This window comes from Mobula hypostoma, chromosome 8 (assembly GCF_963921235.1).
Source record: "Mobula hypostoma chromosome 8, sMobHyp1.1, whole genome shotgun sequence".
NCBI lineage: Eukaryota > Metazoa > Chordata > Chondrichthyes > Myliobatiformes > Myliobatidae > Mobula > Mobula hypostoma.
The window spans coordinates 146,790,363-146,816,286 of NC_086104.1; the positions used below are offsets into that span (position 1 = coordinate 146,790,363).

The following is a 25,924-nucleotide window of genomic DNA, read 5'->3' on the forward strand; positions in this document are numbered from 1 at the left end:
CAATCAAGAATCCATCAACCTCTGCCTCAAATATATGTAAAGACTTGGCCTCCACAGCTGCCTGTGGCAATGAATTCCACAGGTCCACCACTCTCTGGCTAAAGAAATTCCTCCTTATCTCCGTTCAAAAAGGACATCCCTCTATTCTGAGGCTGTGTCCTCTGGTCTTAGACTCTCCCACCATAGGAAACATCCTCTCCACATCCACTCTATCAAGGCCTTACACCATTTGATAGGTTTCAATGAGGCCACCCCTCATTCTAGTGAATAGAGGCCCAGAGCAATGTGATGCTCTTCATATGACTCGCTATTCAGTCCTGGAATCATTTTCGTGAACCTCCTTTGAACTCTTTCCAGATTCAACACATCTTTTCTAAGATAAGGAGACCAAACCTGCTCACAACACTCCAAGTGAGTATCTAACTCTTTAATAATTTATATAATTCTTTATTCTTTGACGTTTTTTGTTGCATGTTGTGCCAACACACCACTGTAAGTTCCGAATACATGTAACAGTATATGGTGAATAGAGTTGATCCTTGATCATTTGTAGTGGGCAGTTGACCTTCGGGATGTGGGAGGTAGTGGTTAGAGATGGTGAGAGAGAATTTGTTGCTGATTCTCAAGTTTGGGGAACTAAGCAACACTGCAGACTGTAACAGTGAAACAGCCAGCCGTTGATCTCCCCTCTCACTATGGAATGAGTGATACCTCTCTCTCCTTTGTTAATGAGAGAGAGAGCTTGTGGGATGTCAAACTTTTGGGATGAACAGTGCTTTTTGATGGACTGTAGATCATGGGCTCTTTGGGGACTTTGTTACTGCTTGTATAGTGGGTGGTGGAGGGGTCTGATGTTTCCTACTGGAATAAGTAGGGGAGGGGGAGGTTTGATGCTTTGCTGCTGCTTGTGCTTTGGAGGAGGTACTTTGGGTTTCTAACATTTTTCTATCATCCATCCTTTGGGGTTCTTCTTCTGTATGTGGATGTCTGTGAAGAGTAAGAATTTCAGGCTGTATATTGCATACATTATCTGATATTAATTGGAACCATTGAACCCATTGATCGCAGAGAGAACATGCACGCTCCACACAGACAGTGCCCGAGGTCAGAATCGAACCTGGATCATTTGAGTTGTGAGTTAGCAGAGTTGCACTGTGCTGCCCAGTCTTTCAAGCAAGAACAGGCTGGTTATTCCTGTGCTCTGGCCAAAATCATTTGAAAGAGATTATCCTGTCATGATCACACTGCTGTGTACAGTTTACCCACTGCAGTTCCGACATTACTACCTACACTTTCTTCAGAAGGAGGCCACTCAACCCATGAGTGCATGCCAGCTCCAGTGGGAGCAACTCCATTTACACCATTCCCCCTTCCCTTATTTCCTTGTAGCCCAGAAGCCTACCCTGTTTCACACTTTTCCCACAAAGTTCACTTTGATTCTTTATGCCATTCATCTGCATAATATGGGATAATTTACAGAGGACCGTTAACCTAACAGTGAGTCTCTGCACTTCATGTGCCATTTTAATGACTATGAAGCACTTTGGGATATCCAGAGATTTTGAAAGGATCTATGTCAATGGAAGCCTTTTTTTTTCCACGGACAGAAAATGATAGAAACTCTCAATTCGGGTAGTATTTGTGGACATAGAAACAGAGTTAATGTTTCAAATTGAGGACCATCCTCTTGTTTCATATTGCTAGCATCTGCTATTTTTTGGTATTCATTCAAAACCTTGATCTGTTATAAAATTTGGGGCCCTTTCATTGCAAACTTCTTGGCAAGCATCTCCTTTGGTTGGTGAAATTCAGTCACATGTTGACTGATTGACTCACTGGCCTAATTAGTGTATCTGATCTGTACTATGACTATCAATAAGTACAATGATTCACCTTTCACATTATATAAGAGCTGGGGCTCATTCAACACAGAAGGCCAACTGCTGCAATTGCAGATACTGTGTGAATCAATGTTGGGAATTCACTTGTTTCGTGGCCCAAGTTCTTTAGTCAAACCCTTCTATAAGGGTTCCACAATATTCCGTACAGTCTGCTGCCTCTGGTGTTTGTGATGCTAAATCTTTTGGAATATCTTGGAGGACAGCCTAAGAGATGAAACCCAATGTTTTTTCCTCAAGCCATAAACTATGGTTGGTTGCCTAGAGGCCCAATGGTTTCATGGGGAAGTTGATTTTGTTGAATCCACTACTCTCTTTGCAGGTGGATCCTCAATGGGGGTAATTCAACACTGCAGTTAATTCTTCACTGGGTTAATACTTCGGTGTGGCTAGTTTTTCAACAGAGGTGTTTCTCTAAACTGGGAATAATTTCTCACTCTGAGTAGTTCCTCTTTGGGGACAATCCCTTTGAAGTAATTCCTTGTTGTAGATAATTCCTCAAAGTGCAACTTTTCACTGCTGTGTACTCTTCACTGGGGGAGACTCATCTCTTGGAATAGGTTTTCATTGGGCATAATTCCTTGCTGGAGGTAATTCTTCACTGAGTGATTAATTACTGGGCCTGATCCGTCATTGGCAGTGAGTTCTCTCTGGGGCAATTCCTCTGGAAGTAATTCCTCACTTGGTTCATTTACTCACTGGAGTTAGGTTAGGTTTTCACTAAGGATAATTCACCTGAGATAATTCCCATTGTGGTTAATTCCTCATCATAGCCTACACTTGTCACTGGCAGTGATTTCTCATGAGGGTAATTCTCCAGTGAAAAATTCCACACTGGGAGTAATTTCTCATGGGGATTCCACGTGTGGTTTCCATTGGAGATAATTTCACACAGCGGTGCAATTCTTATAGGGATTTTTGTCACTAGGGCAACTCCTCACTGGGGATAATTAATTATTCTCTGAGGGATAATTAACTGGGAATAATTCCACACTGGAGAAATCCTTCTGGTGTTACTTGTCACTGGGGGAAATGTTTTTCACTGGCATCATTTGTGGTTAATTCCTTGTTTTGGTAGTTCTATTCAATACCACTAGTTGCTCCCATCCATTTCACCATGAGATGACTGGCTGAATCTGGTGGTGGGGAAAGGAAGAACCAAAAGGCTGCTTCTCAAAGAGGAGTGACCAACATCCAGTGAGCTGCCAGTGGCCACCTGACTCTCAGACATGCAAGACTTTATTGTCAGCTATCTTTCTCCTAATATTAGAGGACACTCCTACAGGTGGTGCATTTGAACAGGGGACCTTTGGTGGTTTTTAGGTGGGTTGACCACCTAAGGTTCCACTTATGGGGACCTCAGGAAGATTATTGCGATGTGAGTGTCCTCAACAGACGCTTTCATCCAGAGGAACCAAGTGTCGAGGTAGGAGCTCATCCAGAATTTGCCGTGCAGCGATTTGTATGTTACCCTTGGTTTTTGAAGATAGCATGGAGCTTTTTGAAACTGAGTGCACAGTCTAGTTTTACCTCCTTCCCATGGCAGGTGGTCTTCCATCCCCATCAGACAACGGCTTGGCTCTGGCTGGTCTGGAACCCCAATCTGGTGTGTTTGTCTCTGCTGCCTTAGTGGCACATCGGTTACTAGTCATGCTGGCCCCTGCTTGCTCTGTATTGTCTACTTAGCCGCCTGGGCTTACACATCCTTTGCTACCCTCCTGAAGAGCCAGTCTCCAGGAGTGTGAACCCTGCCATCGATGTCCATTGCCGTATCATTGCCGTCCTTGTGGTGGAGATGTTGAAGTCAAGCTATGACTGGTTCGGTATGCAGAATCACAAACACAAAAAAACTCTGCAGGTGCTGGAAATCTCGAAAGCTTGAACCCCAAACATCCTTCCAGGTGAGGCAACACTTCACCCACGAGTCTGTCAGGGTCATCTGCTGTACCTGATGCTCCTGGTGCAGCCTGCTCTACATTGGCGAGCCCTGACATAGATTGAGAAACTGCCTTGTCTAGCACCTTCACTCCACTCACCACAAAATGCAGGATTTCCTGGCAGACACCCATTTCAATTCAATTTCCCATTCCCATTCTGACATGTTGGTCCATGGCTTCCTCTACTGCCACGACAAATCAGGTTGGAGGAGCAACACCTCATACTCTGTGTGGGTAGCCTCCAACCAGATGGCGTGAACATTGATTTTTCTAACTTCCAGTATTTTCAACCCTTCCCCTTCTCTTTTTTCCATTCCTTATTCTGGTTTCCCTCTCACCCTATCTTGTCTTCTCACCTGCCCATCACTTCCCTCTGGTGCCCCTCCTTTCTTTTCTTCTATGCTCCGCTGTTCTCTCATATCAGTTCATCCTTCATCATCCCTTACCTCTAAAAGCTATCACTTCCCAGCTTCTTACTTCATATCCCCTCCCACACCCACCTCCTTCCCCCTCACCTGGTTTCACCAATCAACCTACAAGCTTGTACTCCTTCCCCACCTCCTTAATCTGGTTTCTGTCCCCTTCCTTTCTAGTCCTGATACAGGGACTCAACCTGAAATGTAAACTGCTTATTCCCCTCCATAGATGCTACCTGACTTGTTGAGTTCCTCTGGCATTTTGCACATGGTGTTCATCATTCAGAATGCCCTAGGGAATACAGCTACCATTTATCCAATAAAGGTGGCCATTTCACCCCTGTAATGAGTGCAGGATGATGGCCTTGGGTCTTTACGTTGGGATTTGGTCTGGCACAAGAACTACTGATTACACCTGGGGTAGAAACAGTGGAAAGCATTAAGCCTTTTCTCATGCCTTACATATCTTATCCAGACTTTACGACTTGGAGAGGAACATGGACAGGAGAGGTTAAGAGTGATATAGGCCAAACATGGGCAATGGAACTACCTTGGTGGGCACCATGGTTAGCATGGATGAGTTGGGCTGAAAAGCTTGTTTCCGTGTTCTATAAGGACTCACAGATAATTAGATATGAAATGTGTTGTTCTGCATTAACTTATAATGCTCCTGACAGGAATATAAGAAAAATAGGAACAGGAATAGCTACCAGGCCCTTCAAGCCTCCTCCTATTTAATATGATCATAGTTGATTTGTGCTGGCCTCACCTTTTCTTCTGCACCAGTTTTCCATTGCCCTCAATTTCTTGTCTTTCAAATACTTATCCATCTCCTTGGTGATATATCTGATTTCCACCAACTTCTGCAGCAGAGTTTTCCGGAGATTTATGAAAATGTGAGGGAAGAAATATTTATATGCACACCTGCTTTAAATGTCAGCAACATTTCTTGTAACCAGGTCCTCTTGTTTGTGATTTCACATGAGTGAAACACACATTTTCTTGCTCAGCTTGGAATACCAGATGTAAAACTTTGATATGGGTATTGTCAGCATCAGGTTTGACCAGAAGACCAGAAAACATGGGAGCAGACCATTCAGGCTGACCGGAAGTGCACTGAGAGAGGTAAGCGTAAAGGAGTTGGGGGCTTACTGTTCTGGTTAACAACAGATGGTGCAATCCGGTTCATATTACGATCGAGGAACGTGTTTGTAGACCGAATATTGAACTTTTTACTGTTGGACTCTGGCCATATTCCACCGAGATACAACACTGGGCGGCATGGGAGGTTGTTCCTGCCTGTGGCCATCGAACTTTGCAGCTCCTCCCGTGGAGGGTCAGACACCCTGAGCCAATAGGCTGGTCCTGGACTTATTTCCATCCGGCATAGTTTGCATTTTGTTGTTTGATTGTTTGTGGTTTTTGTATTGCTATATTTATGCTCTATTCTTGGTTGGGCGGCTGTAACGAAACCCAATTTCCCTCGGGATCAATAAAGTATATCTATCTATCTATTAGACCATTCAACCTATCTGGTCTCCCATTCTATCTTGGCTGATTTAATTTACCCTCATGACCCCATTCTCCTGCCTTCTCACCATAACCTTTGATCCCTTTACTCATCGAGAATCTGTCAAACTCCACTTTAAATCCACCCAATAACTTCGTCTTGATGACCATCTATGGCAATGAATTCCGCAGATTCAACACATTCTGGTGAAACAAATTCCTTCCCATCTCTGATCGAAGGGGATGTCCTTTTGCTCTGAGTTTGTGCCCTATGGTCCTATACTCCTCCACTATAGGAAATATCCTTTCCCCATCCACCCTATCTAGGCCTTTCAATATTCGGTAGGTTTCAATGAGATTCCCCCTTCATTCTTCTAAATTCCAGCAAGTACAGGCCCAGAGCCATCAAACTCTCCTCATACATTACGCCTACATTCCCAGGATAACTCTCATAAACCTTTGGACCCTCGCTAATGCTTGCACATCCTTTTTTTAGATATGGTAGTTTGGGTATTAATCTGACATCTCATTCAGGATATTATCTAAGCCTTTTCTATTCTTCTGCTATCTAGTCTGAACTTCTGAGGTCTGTGATTAAGACTGATGTAAACTGAGTATAATGGTCATGTCACACCAAGCCTGGATGCAACAAGGGATGATTGAGCAATGTCATGAATGTCTACGCTTTTGAAATCTATAGGGAGAATGAGCCAGAGTAAGAAATGGCACAGTCACATGGAATTTGTGGCTACAATGATGATAAAGCTATCAGTTACCTTCTCCGTACACTGTGTTGGATTAGGGTCCAGATTATTGCTTTTATTGTGTTTGTCCTTGTAGCTTTCACTTTCTTTATGCTTGTTCATATATTTGTGTAATCACTATTTGCCTGTAAACCGTTAGTAACTTGTAGTACATTTGGTTCTGTACTTCTATAGTTGCTTTGACTGCAAAGCTGAAATGTGATTCAGTCAGTACCTGTTCATAGGTTTCTTATCTAAATTGGCTCAGGATAAAGGGAAAGTATGTGCTCAAGTTCCTTTATTACTTCTTTCCTGCCTTCCTTGCTGGTACAGACTGATCCTGTTAGCTTGTACTATGACAAACATCTCATAAAGCAGCTGTAACTATATGATTTGCTCTATATTCAAAGATGAAAGTAAATTTATTCTCTAAGTACATGTATATCACCATATTTAACACTGAGCTTCACGTTCTTGTGGGGATATTCAATAAATCCATGCTCACAGCACGCTGGAGGAACTCAGCAGGTCGGGCAGCATCCGTGGAAACGATAAGTCAACGTTTCGGGTAGGAACTCTTTGTCAGGACTGAAGAGGGAAGGGGCAGAAGCCCTATAAAGAAGGTGGGGGGGGGGGTGGGAAGGAGAAGGCTGGTAGGTTCCAGGTGAAAAACCAGGAAGGGGAAAGATAAAGGGCTGGGGGAGGGGAGGCAGGGTGGTGATAGGTAGGAAAGGTGAAGAAGGAATAGGGGAAAACAAAATGAAGTTCCTCCAGCGTGTTATGAGTGTTACTTTGATCCCAGCATTTGCAGTGTATTTTGTGTTTTCAATAAATCCACAGTAGAATAATAACCATAACAGAATCAATAAAAGATCACACCAACTTGGGCATTCAACTGGTGCATAAAAGACTGCAAACTGCAAATACAAAAAGGAAGAAATAATCATAATAAATAAATAAGCAATAAATATCAAGAACATGAGATGAAGAGTCCTTAAAAGTGAGTCCATAGGTTGTGAGAACATTTTAATGATGGGGCAAGTGAAGCGGAGCGATGTTATCCCCACTGGCTCAATAGCCTGATAGTTGACGGAGGGTAACTGTTCCTGAAGCTCCTGTACCATCTTCCTGATGGGCGCAGTATGAAGAGAGCATGTCTTGGGTGGTAGGTGTCTCTGATGATGCTGCTTTCCTGCGACTCATTCCATGTAGGTGTGTTCAATGGTGAGGAGGGCTTTACCTGTAATGGACTAGACCTTTAATCACTACTTTCTGTAGGATTTTGCATTCAAAGGCATTGGTGTTTCCATACCAGACAGTCAATATTCACTGTACCAAACATCTAGGGAAGCTTGTCAGATTTTTAGATGTCAAGCTGAATCTGCAAAAACTCTTAAGGAAGTAGAGGCACTGCCTTGGTCTCTTTGTAATTGTACTTATGTGGTGGACCCAGGACAATTCCTCTGAGATAATAACAACAAGAAATTTAAAGTTTCTGACCCTCTCTACAAATGATCCTTCGATGAGAACTGTCTCATGGACCTCTGGTTTCCTCCTCCTGAAGTCAATAATCAGCTCCTTGGTCTTGCTGACATTCTACGTTCCTGGTCTTTGAAGAATCTTCTGGACAACATCATTGCCACATCCAACAACTGTGAGGACAATGATATCACACTGGTATAGCTTGAAGATCTCAGCTACCGTCTGTGTTGCATGTGTACGTTCTACCTGTTACATCGTGGGTTTCCACCAGGTGCTCTGGTTTCCTTCTGTATCACAGGGATGCAAGGTTGTTATGTTAGCTGGTCATGGTAAATTGCCCCAGTGTGCAAGTGAGTGGTGGAATTGGGGAGGGGTAGTGGAGCATTCATGGCAAAGTTAGGAGATTAAATGGGATTCAGGTAGGATTAATGTCAATGGACATTTGAAAGACAAATCTGCCTCAAGGCCTGCTTTCATCTTGGATTGTTCTCTATGTGAATTACAATTGAACATGAAAATTTAAATGTTACTTTCCAATCAGAATCAAGGTTTAATATCACCAGCATATGTCGAGAAATGGAAGTAAAAGAGTCATGAAGTAGAGTTCAAACACAAGCAGGAGAAAATCTGCAGATGCTGGAAATCCAAACAACACACACAAAATGCAGAAGGAACTCAGCAGGCCAGGCAGCATCTATGAAAAAGAGTACTGTTGATGTTTTTGGCCCAGAACCTTCAGCAGGACTGGAGAAATAAAGATGAGGAGTCAGTCGGGTGGTATTCATGGGTTCAATGTCCATTCAAAAGTCAGATGGCAGAGGGGAAGAAGCTGTTCCTGAATCATTGAGTGTGTGCCTTCAGGCTTCTGTACCTCCTTCCTGATGGTAGCAATGAGAACAAGGCGTGACCTGGGTGACGAGGGTCCTTAATGATGGATGCTGACTTTTTGAGCTATCAATCCTTGAAGGTGACCTGGATACTACAGAGGCTCATACCCATATTGGAGCTAGGTTTACAACTCTCTGCCTCTTATTTCAATCCTGTGCAGTAGCCACAGCCCCCTTCCCCCATACCAGACGGTGATGCAACTGGTTAGAATGCTCTCCCTGGTACATCTGTAGAAATTTGCGAGTGTTTTTTTGGAGACGCACCAAATCTTCTCACACTCCTAATGATGTATAGCTGCTGTCGTGTCTTCTTTGTAGCTGCATCAATATGTTGAGCCCAGGTCAAGTCCTCAGAGGTATTGACACTCAGAAGCTCAAAACTGCTTGAAATTGAAGACTTTCCAGCAATTTAACTTTTTTTGCTACATTCTTGTTGTAGAAACACTGAAAATATTGCATCCTGTTGACTGAGATACTACTGAGTTTTCAACAGTGTTCTAAGCTTTGATGATTGCTCACCACCTCTTAGTTTCATTATCATTATGTGCTGTATCATATAATGTGGGTGATCACGGTCTATGAGAAATTGTTCTACAGAAGTGCTTTGTCCTTGCCTTCTTCTGGACAGTGCCCCTCCCCAGCATTATCAATACTCTTTAGAGATTGTCTGCCTGGAATCAGTGGTCGCATAACCAGGACTTGTGATATGTACCAGCTGCTCATACGACCACCTACCACCTCCTCCCATAGCTTCAGGTGACTCTGACTGGGGGGCTAAGCAGTGCTACACCTCGCCCAAGGGTGACCTGCAGGCTCGCAGATGGAAAGAGCACATTCACCTCCTTTGCTAGAGGTGTATCTCCACCCTGCCACCTCTCTGGCCTGAAAATCCATTTTTATATGTGTGCGACTGAATTCCCTCAGGATAAAAAATAAAAAACATAAAGTAATTTGACAGGGTAGTTTTAGTGTATTAATGCCAATTAAGCTTCTGTCTCAGTCTTAAAATATGTTTTATAAAAATAGTGCATTTATCTTCCCAATTTGCTGTCTGCGAGAATTCTTCATTGTGATTGGCTATATCTTCTGGAATTCAGAAGAGCAATAGGAGTTCATCTAGGTAAAGTGTACAGCATTCTCAAGGGCATGAAAAGGGTGGATATAAAATGTTTTATTTACATACATCTGGGCCAGTTTAATGACATCACAGCCATTGGTCGCAAAGATCAAGTTGAATTGATGCCTAAACAACAGGAATTCTGCAGATGAATTGATGCCTAAACAACAGGAATTCTGCAGATGAATTGATGCCTGCTTAATTAGATTTATTAAAGACAATTGCAAGAGTAACTCTGAAGTTTGGATTCTTGCACAAGTCACAGAGTCATACAGCACACAAAATAGGCCCTTCAGCCCAACTGGTCTGAGTCGACCATGATTCACAGCCACACTGGTCCCATTTACCTGGTCCATATCCCTCTAAACTTTTCCTACCAATGTACCTGTCCAGGTATCTTTTAAACATTGTTAATCTACCTGCCCGAATCATTTCCTCTGACAATTTTCTCTCCACATTTGCCCAGCACATGATATCACTGAGGCCTCTGTTGGTCGGAGTCACCATGGATGTTGCATGCCAACTGTCTACATGATATACAAACCATTACACAAACAAGCTAGGGCAATACAAGGCAGCAGGGGTTTGAGATCAGAGTTTTCCTTCCCCTGGATAAGCTGCCACTTAGGGCTGATGAGCTCTATCTGCCCGAAGTGACTGGGTTTAAGGCACCAGTCACCCACCTTTGTCCCTTCCCCTGTCAGTAGAAACAGTTCTGCAAGGCTTAGTAACTAAGCCATGTGTGAAGGCCAGAAGCTGGACTTGGTTGTCAGAGGCTGTTCAAGGAGCACACCATTGGGAGGATTTAGTAGGTAAAGGGGAGCTTGTCCTCATTACCACCACCGGCTATAACAAACTTAAGGAACCAGTACAGGATATATTGGGGTATAAAATTAATCCATCCTGATTAGAACTGCCTCTAGCTAAACATGACGGCTGGTTTCTAACAGAGCAGGTGCACTGTACCATATGAAAAAGAAAGGCCTTAACTCCAAGTGGAGTCATCGGGCGCCGTCATGATGGTGTTTTTTTAGCAGGCTTTCTTATTTTAACGAGGCTGAATTGCTAGCTTGATGCTCAACCCAGCACGGATAGAAAGCGTGCAAGGGAGCCGGCTGGATTCGAACTCAGGAGCCTTCGCTCCGAAGTCTGGCGCTGATGCCACTACGCCACCAGCCGGCTGACTGTACCATATACTCCAAGCTTATTCCTGCAATGAGAGGGCTGCCAAATGAAATGAGACTGAGGACTATATCCTCTGGAATTCAGAAGAGTAAGAGGAGATAACCTATGTAAAATGTACAGCATTCTTAAGGGTGGATATAAAAAGTTTTATTCACATGCAACTGAGCGTTTAATCTAGGGTTCACAGTGGTCATTCTTTCCATGGAGTATTGTAAGCCTTTGGAAATTTTCTCCCCTGATTGTGCTCACTTGGTGAATATATCCAAAATGAAATTAATAATGCATATAATTTTTGGACACCAATGGATAGACAGATAGGGCAGGCGATATTAAGGGTGAAAGTGGAGGTGTGCGTAGGAGGCATGAAAATCAGAGGAGATTAAATCAAGCACCTTTCTGAAATTATTAAATTTAATTCCAGGTCGCAAATAAATTAATTCATCCAAGTCAAGGAGAAATAATTAAGGCCAATGAAAAGCATTCGTTCCTAAACTATAAACTTGCAGAGAAAGGGTGCAATTTAGGACATAACAGTCGCAGTCTCTGTTTCATGTTGGGTTGGCTGATAGGTTGTACCCACTGACACAACAGATGGAGTGGTGCTATAGAGCTTGTCCCCTTATTGGATTGAATCATGGCAACATCCAGTCTGCTGCCCATGGGGTATATGCTTGGCCGCATTTAATTTCTGAGCCTCTATATGTTGGATTTTTACCTGAAGGCTCTCAGTCACTGCTGTCCTGTGAGGTGGAGAAAACCATCAGTGGCAGATGAGCCTGAGGAGGAAAACCATGAAGCCCCCATCTCCAGACTGCCTCTGGGTCTTCCGGCAGCTTGATGCTGTTAAAGACTTTTGGGTTGGTTTTAATAGCTATTTTGATTGAAAGTAATTAAAAACATCTCATGTCGATTAAAGTATTTATAAAAGATGTTGAAAATAATAAATTGTTGGAAATAGGGTAGGTAAGGTCGTAAAGAGAATTTTTGGCAGGCTGGCCTTCATAAATCATGGCACTGAGTACAGAAGTTGTATAAGAAGTAGAATCTGTGAACAGTTCTGGTCCCCTACCTACAGGAAATATATCAATAAATTTGAAGTTCAGAGAAAGTTACAAAGTTATTGTCAGGACTTGAGAACTTGAGTTATAGGGAAAGGTTGAGTAAGTTATGATTTTATTCCCTTAAGTGCAGGAGAATGAGAAGAGGTCATATAGAGATATATAAAAGAGGTGCAAAGTTCAATTTTTTTTTTACAGAGAGAGTAGTGGGTGTCTGGAATGCACTGCCAGTGATGATGGTGGAGAGAGATATGATAGTGATGTTTAAAGGGGTCTTAGACACATGAATATGCAGAGAATGGAGGGATGTTGTGGGCAGAAGGGACTAGTTCAGTTAGGTGTTTAATTTCTTCAGTGCAACATTGTGGACCAATGTTCCTGTGCTGTACTCTCCCAAGGGGCAGTAAGGGTAGTAATGCCATTTCCCATGAATGTTTCAGTTGGCCTCAGTATCTTCGCGAGCCAGTGTGGAAATTCTGAATGCTGGGTGAGGCTCTCTTCTGACAGCCCCTGTATTGTGATAGCTCGACAGCACGAGAACCCTACGATGAGGACTGAGAAAAATCAGAGAGACGTCCAGTGCCCGTGGTTCTTGCCCCGAAGCAGTTGTTCGTGCCTCCAGGAGGGAAAGGCAGAAAATGAGCAGCAACGTGGATGTACAGGGGGAAATGAACAAACAGATCCAAGCTTGCATTTAGGTTTCCCATCCATGATAAAAAGTCAATTTATTTATTTTATGTGGATTGATCTGACTTTCTAATTATGCTGGAAAACCGGCATTTCATTTACTTCTCGAGAGAGTGAAGCCTCTCAGTGGCAGTCCTTATTGTAATAGAAGGCACAACCTCAAAACTAGTGAAGCAAAAATGTTAAATTAGATTTTGAGGTTCTGAGAATAGTTTCACACAATTTCCAATGTTTGTTCTTTTAGTTTATGATAACACTCAAGCCAATCAATTAAATTCTTGCCTGCAACTCACACCAAAGCATATGCTGTTCGATATTAAAGCCATTGGTAATTCCCAATTTGATTCAAGCCTATAACTCACTCTGAGGTGTCCATTAATCTGTATATAAGTAATCCAACTCCATTGATTAGATTCCAGCCTATAACTCATACCTAGGTATTTATCATTCTATACTTATACACAGTGGCCACTTTATGAGGTACTTCTAGTACCTCATAAAGTGGCCATTGAGTGCATGTTTATGGTCTTCTGCTGCTGTAGCCCATCCACTTCGAGGTTCAATGTGTTGGGCATTCAGAGATGCTCTTCTGCACACCACAGTTGTAACATGTGGTTATTTGAGTTATTGTCACCTTCCTGTCAGCTTGAACCAGTCCGGCCATTCTCCTTTGACCTCTCTCGTTAACGGAATTACTGCTCACTGTTTTTTTTTTGTCTTTTGTACCATCCTCTGTAAACTCCAGAGATGGTGGCACATGACAATTCATGAATATCAGCAGTTTCTGAGATACTCAAGATTCAAATACATTTATTATCAAAGAAGATATGAATTATACAACCTTGAGATTTGCTTGCTCACAGGTAGCCACAAAGCAAGAAACCAGAAAGAACCCAATTAAAGGAAAAAAGAGAAAAAACCAGTTCATCATATTCACAGGCATAGAGCACAGCAGCCAAGACAGTCTTCATGGCCTCAGCGCCATGGAGATGACCATCATGGAGAGTGAGTGAAATTGGCTCTTGTCCCGACTGACGCCCTGGCCTTTCTGTCAATCTGGGGCTGGCGTTTAAATTGACTGAACGGAACAGCGAAGGATCCGTGCGCTGGAGAGAGGAGAGAACATCATGGAGAGCAAGTGAAACCGGCTTTCGCCTCCAATCTGGGCCAGCATTTAAACTGAGTAAACAGTGCATTGTAGCTTGCACTAGGACCCAGGCACCGCTGCTGTGAAAGGCTCCGGGCCTAGACCACGCCACCCAGTGACTCACTCTGGACCCAGATCTCACCACCCAGCCCGAAACCACTCTCAGGCTCTTCAGACCAGCTCAGCACCTGGAGCAATGCAAGCTTACACCGGAGTCAGTCGAATGAGCTTGGGAACTTCTCTGCTCAGGCCCCAACTTCTCCTGTCGGCACCCAGAGCAAACCAACCTCACTCCCGGGTCAGTTGAATGAAAATTGCAACTCCTCTGCCCAGGCCCCGAATTCTCCTTTTGGTGCCCCAAATGATCCAACCTCACTCCTGGGCCAGTTGAACAAGTATTGCAGCTTCTCTGCCCAGGCCTCAGCTTCTCCTTTCGGCACCCAGAGTAATCCAACCTCGCTCTCAGACCAGCTTTACAGTCATTTCAACAATTCTGCAACACACCATCTCAGCTTATCCTCCAAACTCACCTCGCCATCGCTCGCCCCTTCACTGTTTGCGCCAATAATATAACATAGTTTACCTCAGGAAAGGTACTTTTAGTGATGTTTTCAGTCAGGTTTCTTCGCTTTTTGTCTATCAGAAGCTGTCGCACCTGGTTGGTTAACTGGAAGTAAACTGCAAGCCACTCCAACTGGCAACAACAATCATTCCCTGGTCAAAGTCACTTATATCACCATTCTGATGTTTGGTCTGAACAGCAACTGAAACTCTTGACCATGTCTGTATGCTTTCATGGATTGAGTTACTGCCGCATGATTGGCCGAGTAGATACTTCAGACATTAACAATCAGGTGTACAGGTATACCTAATAAAGTGGTCACTGAGTGGATGTCATCTGGGCATCACAATTAGATCCACACACCTGTGCAAGTCTTAGGCTCAAGTAAAAACTTCTGTAAGCCAAAAATGCTTAAAAAATAATTTCATATTTCTAAATATCAAAAAATTACAGGTACACTGTGTATTTTTGTAAGAAAATCAGCTGGTAGGTCATTCCGAACATCTTGGAGAATGTGCCGCAGTTCTTCTGTAGACTTTGCTTGTCTCACTTACTCCCGTCTCTCCAGGAATCCCAGACAGCTTCGATGATGTTGAGACCAGGGCTCTGTGGAGGTCAGCATTTAAATCCATATAAAAAAATCTAAGGCACTTAAGACTTTTGCACAGTACTGAATATGTGTCTGTACATCCATATGTGTATATATGTATACATGGCCATACAGTATATATATTAATATAAAATCGTATCCCTTTATTCGATCCAATTCTGCAAGTCATTCTCTCTGTAAGCTATTTCAGATTCTGTCAGTGTAGAATTCACTCCCAGGTATCGTCCTATATATAAACATTCCAAATCCCTTTGATTAAACCACAGCATGCAATTTACTCCCAGGTATCCATCATCCCCCGTATAATCCATCTGCAAGTCACAACGTGCTTGAGTATACATTATCATAGGGATAACTCATGCATACCCCAAGTCTGAATTCTAATCTGCACCTCACTCGTATCCATCATGAACAGCACAGACACGGAGCATGGTTCTAATAAGACTCCAGCCTGTAAATTAGACTCAGGTAGTCATCTTCTGTATATAAACCATGGAAACCCTCAATTAGATTACACCTTTGACTAACCCTCAGGAACCAGTATTCTAAATTTAAACCCCTGTGAACTCAGCTGTTTGGTACCAGGCTATCCAATCAAGGGATTCAGATGGTTCAGTAAGGCCACAGAAATAATTGAGCAGAGGAAGAGAACATCTTCTTTCAGTGCAAAGTGCACTTCGAGCACATATTTGCACACTTCACTCTGGGTAAAGATTAGTTTTATTTGTCACACATACATCTAAGCATACAGAGAAATTGTATGGACTGTGTCAATGACCAACGCAGTCCAAGGGTGTGCTGGGGGAAGCTCGCCAATGCCACCATGCTTCCAGCGTCAAGGTAGTATGCCCACAACTCACTAACCCCAACTTGTGCGTCTTGAATATGGGAGGAGACCAGAGCACACTGAGGAGACCCACTCGGTCACAGTATTAATAATGGCTTGGGTCACCCACCTTGTAAAACCATTGCCCAGAAGAACACAATGGCAAACCAATTCTGTAGAAAAACATGCCAGAACAATCATGGTCACGGATCGAGCATGTTTGCCTATGTCATGACAAGGCACGTAACAAACAAATGAACCCAGACCTAATGAAGGGTCTTGGCCTGTCAACTGTACGCTTTTCCATGGATGCTGCTTGGCCTGCTGAAGGCACACAGCCATCCAATTCCTGAATGGACATTGGACCCGTGAACACGACCTCACTACTTTTTTTGTGCACTGCTTATTTAATATATATACCTTTATACGTTATTGTCGCCAAACAATTGGTACTAGAACGTACAATCACCACAGCGATACTTGATTCGGCGCTTCATACTCCCTGGATTACAAATATTAAATATTATAAATACTAAAAATAGTTAAAATTAGTAAATATTAAAAATTTAAATTGTAAATCATATATAGAAAATGGAAAAATAGGAAGTAAGGTAGTGTAAAAAAACCGAGAGGCCCCGGTCTGGATATTTGGAAGGTACGGCCCAGATCTGGGTCAGGATCCATTCAGCAGTCTTATCACAGTTGGAAAGAAGCTGTTCCCAAATCTGGCCGTACGAGTCTTCAAGCTCCTGAGCCTTCTCCCGGAGGGAAGAGGGACGAAAAGTCTGTTGGCTGGGTTTTATTTTACAGTTTTTTTCTCTATTACTATGCATTACATTGTACTGCTGCCTCAAAGACAACAAATTTCACGACATATAACAGTACTATTAAATCTGAATCTGATTCTGATTCTGTAGGGTCTTGGCCTGAAACATTCTTCTCCTTAGATGCAACCTGACCTGCTGAGTTTACTGCCTCCTCTACTGTACTCTACTGTAAAGATGAAGCCACACTCAGGTTGGAGGAACAACACCTTATATTCCATCTGTGTAGCCTCCAACCTGATGGCATGAACATTGACTTCTCTAACTTCCGCTAGGCCCCACCTCCCCCTCGTACCCCATCTGTTACTCTTTTTTATGCACACATTCTTTCTCTCACTCTCCTTTTTCTCCCTCTGTCCCTCTGAATATACCTCTTGCCCATCCTCTGGGTCACCCCCCCCCCACCGTCTTTCTTCCCGGACCTCCTGTCCCATGATCCTCTCGTATCCCCTTTTGCCTATCACCTGTCCAGCTCTCGGCTCTATCCCTCCCCCTCCTGTCTTCTCCTATCATTTTGTATCTCCCCCTCCCCCTCCAGCTTTCAAATCCCTTACTCACTCTTCCTTCAGTTAGTCCTGACGAAGGGTCTCGGCCTGAAACGTCGACTGCGCCTCTTCCTATAGATGCTGCTTGGCCTGCTGCGTTCACCAGCAACTTTGATGTGTGTTGCTTGAATCTCCAGCATCTGCAGAATTCCTGTTGTCTGCTGAGTTTCTCCACCATTTTGTGCGTGTAACCCATTGAGCCTTCCCTACACTGCTACCCATTGCAAGTATTTCTTTAAGAAAATATTTGCAGTACTCCTGCTGTGGCCTCTCCAAGGCCTAACACAGTTGTAATAAGACTCGCCTACTGTTTCAATACCAAACGGAATGTAAATGTAAAGGTTTCGCCCCCTTGAATAGTATGGATTAGACAGCATGATGGAAGATCTGCTGAATATAATTACATATGCCTCATAAATCACATAAAAGAAATTTTGCTCATTAATGGTCCTCCCCCACTCAACAACATACATCTCCACACGCTCCCGCCCACCATAAAACGTGCCCACCCCCACCCCCCATGCCTCTGGCCTTAACATTTTATGACCTTGCACAGTGATATCTGAAAATAGATTCCAGACTGGAGAGAAGAAACACTGGGATAATTTGTGGCTTATTTGCAAGTCACAGATGGCTTTGCAACATCACAAATCTTTTGAAAACAGTCCTGTTAGCATCTAATTAAGCATTGGATTTGGTAAATTAAGGTAATATACATTGGAACTTTGTGATTACTTGATCCCTCTTAAACTGTTAGATTTCAGGAGGTCATTTAACAAGACACCTTTGTCTCCTTCTCCTCAAGTATATCTCTTTTCATTATCGTAATGATACTAATTAACGTTAATTTGAGCTGTTTACTGATGTATGTTCCTCACTACCTTCGTACAGGTCCCAAGAACGCTCTCTATGCTTTAAACGTGTGAGAACACTTGCACTAGACATCTCTCAGACCACCACTTTCACCAGACGAAGAGCAGCAATGACCTTAACATCTCGAGGGCTCAGTGGTCCCTGAGTTATGTATTGTGATCGTCTTTCATCACAATAGATCAGATAGCTATTGATTGGAATAGAGAATGTTAGCTCTCAGGAGAGATTGGACAAACCTGGTGTGTTTTCTATGGCGTGACAGAGGCTGAGCGTCAACCCGATAGAAATATATAATATGTTTTTATTTATTTATTGTGATACAGCGTTGAATAGCCACACTGCCCAGCAGTACACTGAATTAATCCTAGCCTTATGAGGGGACAATTTATGATGACCAATTAACCTACCAACCCGTACGTCTTTGGACTGTGGGAGGAAACCAGAGCACCCAGAGGAAACCCAGGTGGTCACGGTGAGAAGGTCCAAACTCCTTACGGGCAGGGGCGGGATTGAACCTGGGCCACTGATACTGTAAGGCATTGTACTGACCATTACCCTCCCATGTTTGTGTTATGAAAGGCATAGACAGGACAGACAGAGTCTGTTGCCTTGGATGGAAACATCAAATAAAAGAGGCGTATGTTTAAGATGTGATGGGGGAAATGTTGAAAGGAGATTTGTTGGGCAAGTATTTTTTACACAAAGAGAAGCAGATGCTTGGAAAGTGTGCCAGAAAAAGCAGATAGAATAGCAATGCTTAAGAGGTTTTTAGACGTGCACATGAATCGGAGGAATGAAAGGATGTGCAGGCAGGCAGATGGGATCAATGTTCCCTCCAATTTGTAATGACCAGTGTGCAGAAAAATCTTGTGCTGTGCAATTTTTTTGCCCAGTGACAACAACATGTGTGCTCTGAAAATTCCATCATTGTCTACCCAGGCGGGATGGCTGGTCCATGTTGGTGAGGACGTCCGGGTGGATGATAGTTATGGTTGACCCTGTGCCCACCAACACTTGGCATCTGACGCCCTCCACCACGCAGTCCACGTATAAGCCTTGTTCTTCTCCCAAACGGCCCACGCAGAGAGGAAACGGTGGAGGGATTCTGCTGGAGGTCTCGGGCGGTGCTGCCCGCTTGGAATTTCCTATGGCTGTGTTGGGCTGTGGAGTGGTGCCGGTGCGGGGCAGTTCTGGGCAAAATGGCCTGCCTTACCACACTGGTAGCAAAGATCGCTCCGTGGCACCTGGCAGGGCCAACGGACACTGGTAGCAAAGATCGCTCCGTGGCACCTGGCAGGGCCAACGGGCACCAGTCAGAGCAGTCTCATGGGCTGCTCCTCACCAGTTTCCTCGTCCCCCTTGGTGACACAAGCACAGGCTTGTGGTGTGCGGGGCAATGCTGAAACGCCTTGGGGGGGGGGCGCTAATATTGCTTCAGTCCTCTGTGCCTTTCCCATCGCGTCGGCCGGTGATCATGGTGAAGTCAGGCGAGCGTGCTGCCTTGGCACTCCAGCGTCAGTTCCTTTACAAAGGCATGGAGGGCATGCTCTCCCTGGGCCACGGGAGGGAACTGGGGGGTAGCTGTGCTGACCACGGTTGTAGATCTGCAGTGGACATGGCCAGGCTTTCTCCCACATGGCACCATTCCAGCGCCACCACGAGGGCCCTGTAGTCACACTGCTCAGCTAATGTTAGGTCAAGGAGGGCCCGCAGGGCATCCCCCTCCAGTACCAGGGCAAGAGTCACCCACCGTCTCGATGGGGCGCCACCCTTTTTGCCATGCAGCAAGTTTTACTGGCACCAGCTAATGCTCCAGGCAGCTGGTACCATTGTATGTGGGGAGCTTCAGGGTGGATCTTGTGTGTGAATTGCTGAGTCCCGTTTGTCTTCCTCTTGCTGTGGTGGAGTGGGTGGGCGTGCCATGCTGCCTGTCCTCCTATATCTGCTGTATCTTGGGCTCTCTGGTGCAGGCCGCGAGGGAGGCAGGTGATGCGCTCTGCCGCGTCCCTCAGGTTGGGGAGCCTGGGTATTCTCTCCCCGTCGGTGTTCCCTGGGAAGGCACGATGTTTGGCTCTCAGGTTGTCCCTCTGGTCGGGTGTCCCCTCCTCGCAAGACCAGCCCGGCTGTGCGGGGGAGGCATATTGCTTGATCCCTTGACTTATTCCCTACATTTTAAGGCACTCCATCTGACGTCGTAGCTCTTCAATCTCGCCGCCGATTTCTAATCCCACTCTTGACACCGATGTGGCAAGCACTTGGTCCAGATGAGGAAGCTCGTTTAACTCAACAACCATTTTGTGACAAACACAAGAACAGACCGGACACTGTGACCCAGGGAGAGAACCCTCTCAGTCACATACAGATGAGGGAGGTGATTATTACACACTCTGGTTCCAGTCAGGGTGACCCGCAAACAAACAAGTGAACAACTGTATAACTTAAGCTAAAACGTAACAGTAAATGAACTTGAACTTCCCATGAACATATTTTAAAACAAGAACAGTAAATAGCGCTGGCCACTAGGAATGCTGGAGTGAGCTGTCAACCATGTCCACCCCTGCTGGACTGCCACAATATATACACTTACTGTAATTCACAGTTTTCTTTCTCTCTATTATTATGCATTGCATTGTAGTGCTGCTGCAAAGACAACAAATTTCACATCATGTGCCGATGATCAGAGATTAAGGGAGCTAGGGCTTTACTCTTTGGAGAGAAGGAGGATGAGAGGAGACGTGATAGAGGTGTACAAGATAATAAGAGGAATAGATAGAGTGGATAGCCAGCGCCTCTTCCCCAGGGCACCACTGCTCAATACAAGAGGATATGGCTTTAAGGTAAGGGGTGGGAAGTTCAAGGGGGATATTAGAGGAAGGTTTTTTTACTCAGAGAGTGGTTGGTGCATGGAATGCACTGCCTGAGTCAGTGGTGGAGGCAGATACACTAGTGAAGTTTAAGAGACTACTAGACAGGTATATGGAGGAATCTAAAGTGGGGGCTTATATGGGAGGCAGGGTTTGAGGGTCAGCACAACATTGTGGGCCGAAGGGCCTGAATTGTGGTGTACTATTCTATGTTCTATGTTCTATAATAAGCTGATTCTGACTCTGATTTCCCTAATTGCATGTGTTTAACATAGAAAAGAAGACTGTTGTGCTCTGCTGTGGAAGGTCAGCTCAGCTGACTTCAAAGGCTTTGTACGTGACGTCACTTTAATCAGGCAAATGATTGAGGATAAGCTTCTGACCCTCCAAATGAACCTTCTCCCTTCCTGTGTTCAATTATGGTGAATCCCACTGGGGAGCAGGAAGCTCGATGGCCTGGAGACGGCTGGGACATGGGTCTTGTCTCTCGTCGCAAGCTTGTGTGAGAGTATTGGCTACCAAGGACAGCACGGTGGCGTGCTAACCAGCACAATGCTTCACAGTATCAGCGATCCAGGTTCAATTCCCACTGCAGCCTGTAAGGAGTTTATACATTGTCCCCATGTCCATGTGCGTTTCCTCCCACAGTCCAAAGCAATACTGGTTGGTAGGTTAATTGGTCATTGTCAATTGTCTTGTGATTTGGCTAGGGTTGTTGGATGGTGCAGCTCAATGGGTGGGAAGGGCCTCTTCCACATTTTAGCTCAATAAATAAGGCTCTTACATATCTAAACATTTTTGGGTTTGATTGAAGTCAATGCTTTTTATATTGTAAGTATTTTTCAGTGTTCTTCAAAATATAAACCTTAACTATCATATTGTGTGACAATATAATTATTATATTTGCATAATTATAACTGTTTGTTGGTATAATTGGGACAGAAGGAAAAGCATGAACTGTTCAACAAAAAATATCACAAATACCTCTGCTTTAAATATACCCATTGACTTGGTCCATAGCTGTCTGTGGGAATGAATTCCACAGCTTCACCATACTCTGGCTAAAGAAATTTGTCCTCATCCCTGTTCTAAAGGGACGTGCTTCTAATCTGAGGCTGTGACCTCTGGTCCTAAACCCCCACCCCCACTATCAAAAACATGCTCCCCACATCTACTCTATCCAGTCCCTTCAATTGGCTCAGTTTTTGCTACCTGTGTCCATGAAGAGTAGTTAATGCTTCTATAATACATCTGAAATTGTTAGATTTACTGTAATGCTTGGGTCAGGTGAGGGGAATACTAAGAGTCATCTGGCTAATGTTGGCCCTGGACAGGTTGTATTTTGATATCATGGTCAAGTGGACCTCCATTTTAGAAACATAGAAACATAGAAGATAGGTGCAGGAGTAGGCCATTCGGCCCTTCGAGCCTGCACCGCCATTTATTATGATCATGGCTGATCATCCAACTCAGAACCCCGCCCCAGCCTTCCCTCCATACCCCCTGATCCCCGTAGCCACAAGGGCCATATCTAACTCCCTCTTAAATATAGCTAATGAACTGGCCTCAACTGTTTCCGGTGGCAGAGAATTCCACAGATTCACCACTCTCTGTGTGAAGAAGTTTTTCCTAATCTCGGTCCTAAAAGGCTTCCCCTTTATCCTCAAACTGTGACCCCTTGTTCTGGACTTCCTCAACATCGGGAACAATCTTCCTGCATCTAGCCTGTCCAATCCCTTTAGGATTTTATACGTTTCAATCGGATCCCCCCTCAATCTTTTAAATTCCAACGAGTACAAGCCCAGTTCATCCAGTCTTTCTTCATATAAAAGTCCTGCCATCCCAGGAATCAATCTGGTGAACCTTCTTTGTACTCCATCTATGGGAAGGATGTCTTTCCTCAGATTAGGGGACCAAAACTGCACACAATACTCCAGGTGTGGTCTCACCAAGGCCTTGTACAACTGCGGTAGTACCTCCCTGCTCCTGTACTCGAATCCTCTCGCTATAAATGCCAGCATACCATTCGCCTTTTTCACCGCCTGCTGTACCTGCATGCCCATTTTCAATGACTGGTGTATAATGATACCCAGGTCTGGTTGCACCTCCCCTTTTCCTAATCGGCCACCATTCAGATAATAATCTGTTTTCCTATTTTTGCCACCAAAGTGGATAACTTCACATTTATCCACATTAATTTGCATCTGCCATGAATTTGCCCACTCACCCAACCTATCCAAGTCACTCTGCATCCTCTTAGCATCCTCCTCACAGCTAACACTGCCACCCAGCTTCGTGTCATCCGCAAACTTGGAGATGCTGCATTTAATTCCCTCATCCAAGTCATTAATATATATTGTAAACAACTGGGGTCCCAGCACTGAGCCTTGCGGTACCCCACTAGTCACCGCCTGCCATTCTGAAAAGGTCCCGTTTATTCCCACTCTTTGCTTCCTGTCTGCTAACCAATTCTCCATCCACATCAATACCTTACCCCTAATACCGTGTGCTTTAAGTTTGCACACTAATCTCCTGTGTGGGACCTTGTCAAAAGCCTTTTGAAAATCCAAATATACCACATCCACTGGTTCTCCCCTATCCACTATTTTGTCTGCAAAGCAAGAAGCACGTTATGCAGATGGCGCCTAAGTTGGTAGTCCATTCGGACCCCAGATGATTTTTTTAAGTTGCTGTAAAGTGTCAAATCTGGGCCTCTGAGGTTACAGGAGATGATGCTGGACAAGTAGTAGCAGATGAGAAAACTTGATTAGATGAATGTAATGGCACGTGTTGCATTGACGTAGCATTTCTTCACATTATAATTCACATAGGACACTCAAAGCTGCTACACAGGTTGACTTTGTGGTTAAGAAGGCATATGGTGCATTGGCCTTCATCAACCGTGGGACTGAGTTTAAGAGTCGAGAGGTAATGTTGCAGCTATATAGGACCTTGGTCAGACCCCACTTGGAGTACTGTGCTCAGTTCTGGTCGCCTCACTACAGGAAGGACGTGGAAACCATAGAAAGGGTGCAGAGGAGATTTAGAAGGATGTTGCCTGGATTGGGGGGCATGCCTTATGAGAATAGGTTGAGTGAACTCGTCCTTTTTTCCTTGGAGAGACAGAGGATGAGAGGTGACCTGACAGAGGTATATAAGATGATGAGAGGCATTGATCGTGTGGATAGTCAGAGGCTTTTTCCTAGGGCTGAAATGGCTAGCACGAGAGGGCATATTTTTAAGGTGCTTGGAAGTAGGTACAGAGAAGATGTCAGGGGGTAAATTTTTTCTGCAGAGAGTGGTGAGAGTCTGGAATGGGCGGCCGGTGGCAGTGGTGGAGGCGGAAATGATAAAGTCTTTTAAGAGGCTCCTGGATAGGTACATGGAGCTTAGAAAAATAGAGGGCTATGGGTAAGCCTAGGTAGTTCTAAGGTAAGAACATGTTCGACACAGCTTTGTGGGCTGAAGGGCCTGTATTGTGCTGTAGGTTTTCTGTGTTTCTATTACGAAAATCAACAGTGCTGCCCTATCAGCCCTGCAAATGAAGATCCCAATTATTATCATCTTTTACAAATCCATTGGGATGACTCAAAACGCTACTAACATGCAGTGAAGCAATTTCTTGACCAAGACATCAGATTAACATCGCACCTTCTAAAATAGGGGCTCTTAGCCTGGGGTTCACAGACCTCTTGCTTAATGGTATTGATCCATGACACCTTTCTCTCCCAAAAGCAACAGGTCCCAGTGCCTGGAGAAAGGACTTTGAAATGTGATCTTGCATGTCTTTGGGGAACCCAGCTGTTGGAGTTGACAAGATGATTCTTCATGCATTTTGTTAGGAAGGAGATGCTTTTGGAGTTAGCTTTCCCTATTCCTTCCTTGCTAATGACACTTTTCCTAGGGCTGATACTTGAGCAAGACACTCAAAATACTGAAGGAATTCAACAGGTCAGGCAGCATTTATGGAGGAAAAAGTTCAAAGTAAATTTATTATCAAACTACATATATTCAGCCGCTCCGAATTGATATCGTATTTGTTAAGTAGGTACCGGGCATAATCCTGATTTGATGGACACAGACATGAGAAGCACGGAGAAACATCTGGAGAAACTTCTGAAATGCCTGCTTCGCTGCTGCTGCTACTGTGCGATCGAGAATCTCCGGAGGGGAAGGCACCAAATCCTCGGCTTTGCCTATTGCCAGTTGCCGGGGCCGGGATCGAAGCGCTCGGCAGAGATGGTGCTCGGTACTCGGTGTCGGAGGGCTGGTCGGAGGCTCGAAGTTTCTGGACGGACTCAAGAGTCAGCTGTGGTCGGGTGCTTCCAGGGTGCTGCAGCGGCAAGTTTGCGGCGCTGGAGGTTCATGGCAGGGAGAGTTTTTCTCTCCCTTCTGCCGTCTGCGTGAGATGATGGGGCTTTCGAGAGACTTTGAGACTTTTTTTTTACCGTGCCCATGGTCTGTTCTTTATCAAATTACGATATTGCTTTGCACTGTTGTAACTATATGTTATAATTATGTGTTCTTTTTTCATTTTTTTTAGTTTTGGTTTGTCTTGTGTTTCTATGCTATCATTCTGGAGGAACATTGTATTATTTCTTAATGCAGGCATTTCTAAATGACAATAAAAGAGGACTGCGCGTCCTCATAATCTAATCTAATCTTATCTAATATGTCACCATACACAGTTCTGAGATTCATTTTCTTGAGGGCATACTCAATAAATCCATAAAACCATAATAGAATCAATGAAA

General features: G+C 44.3%; 1 protein-coding gene across 3 annotated transcripts in view; it reads left to right on the forward strand.

Annotated features, from left to right (window-relative positions):
* LOC134351029 (leucine-rich repeat transmembrane neuronal protein 4) overlaps window positions 1-25,924 on the forward strand; it is a 362,646-nt gene that overhangs the window by 114,952 nt on the left and 221,770 nt on the right. The window contains exon 3 of one of the 3 annotated variants that reach the window (XM_063057011.1): window positions 358-411. The exons of the other annotated variants lie outside the window; for them this stretch is intronic. Coding sequence (XP_062913081.1) covers window positions 358-411 — 54 coding nt within the window. The remainder of the gene's footprint in view (window positions 1-357; window positions 412-25,924) is intronic. 3 annotated transcript variants of the gene reach the window in all.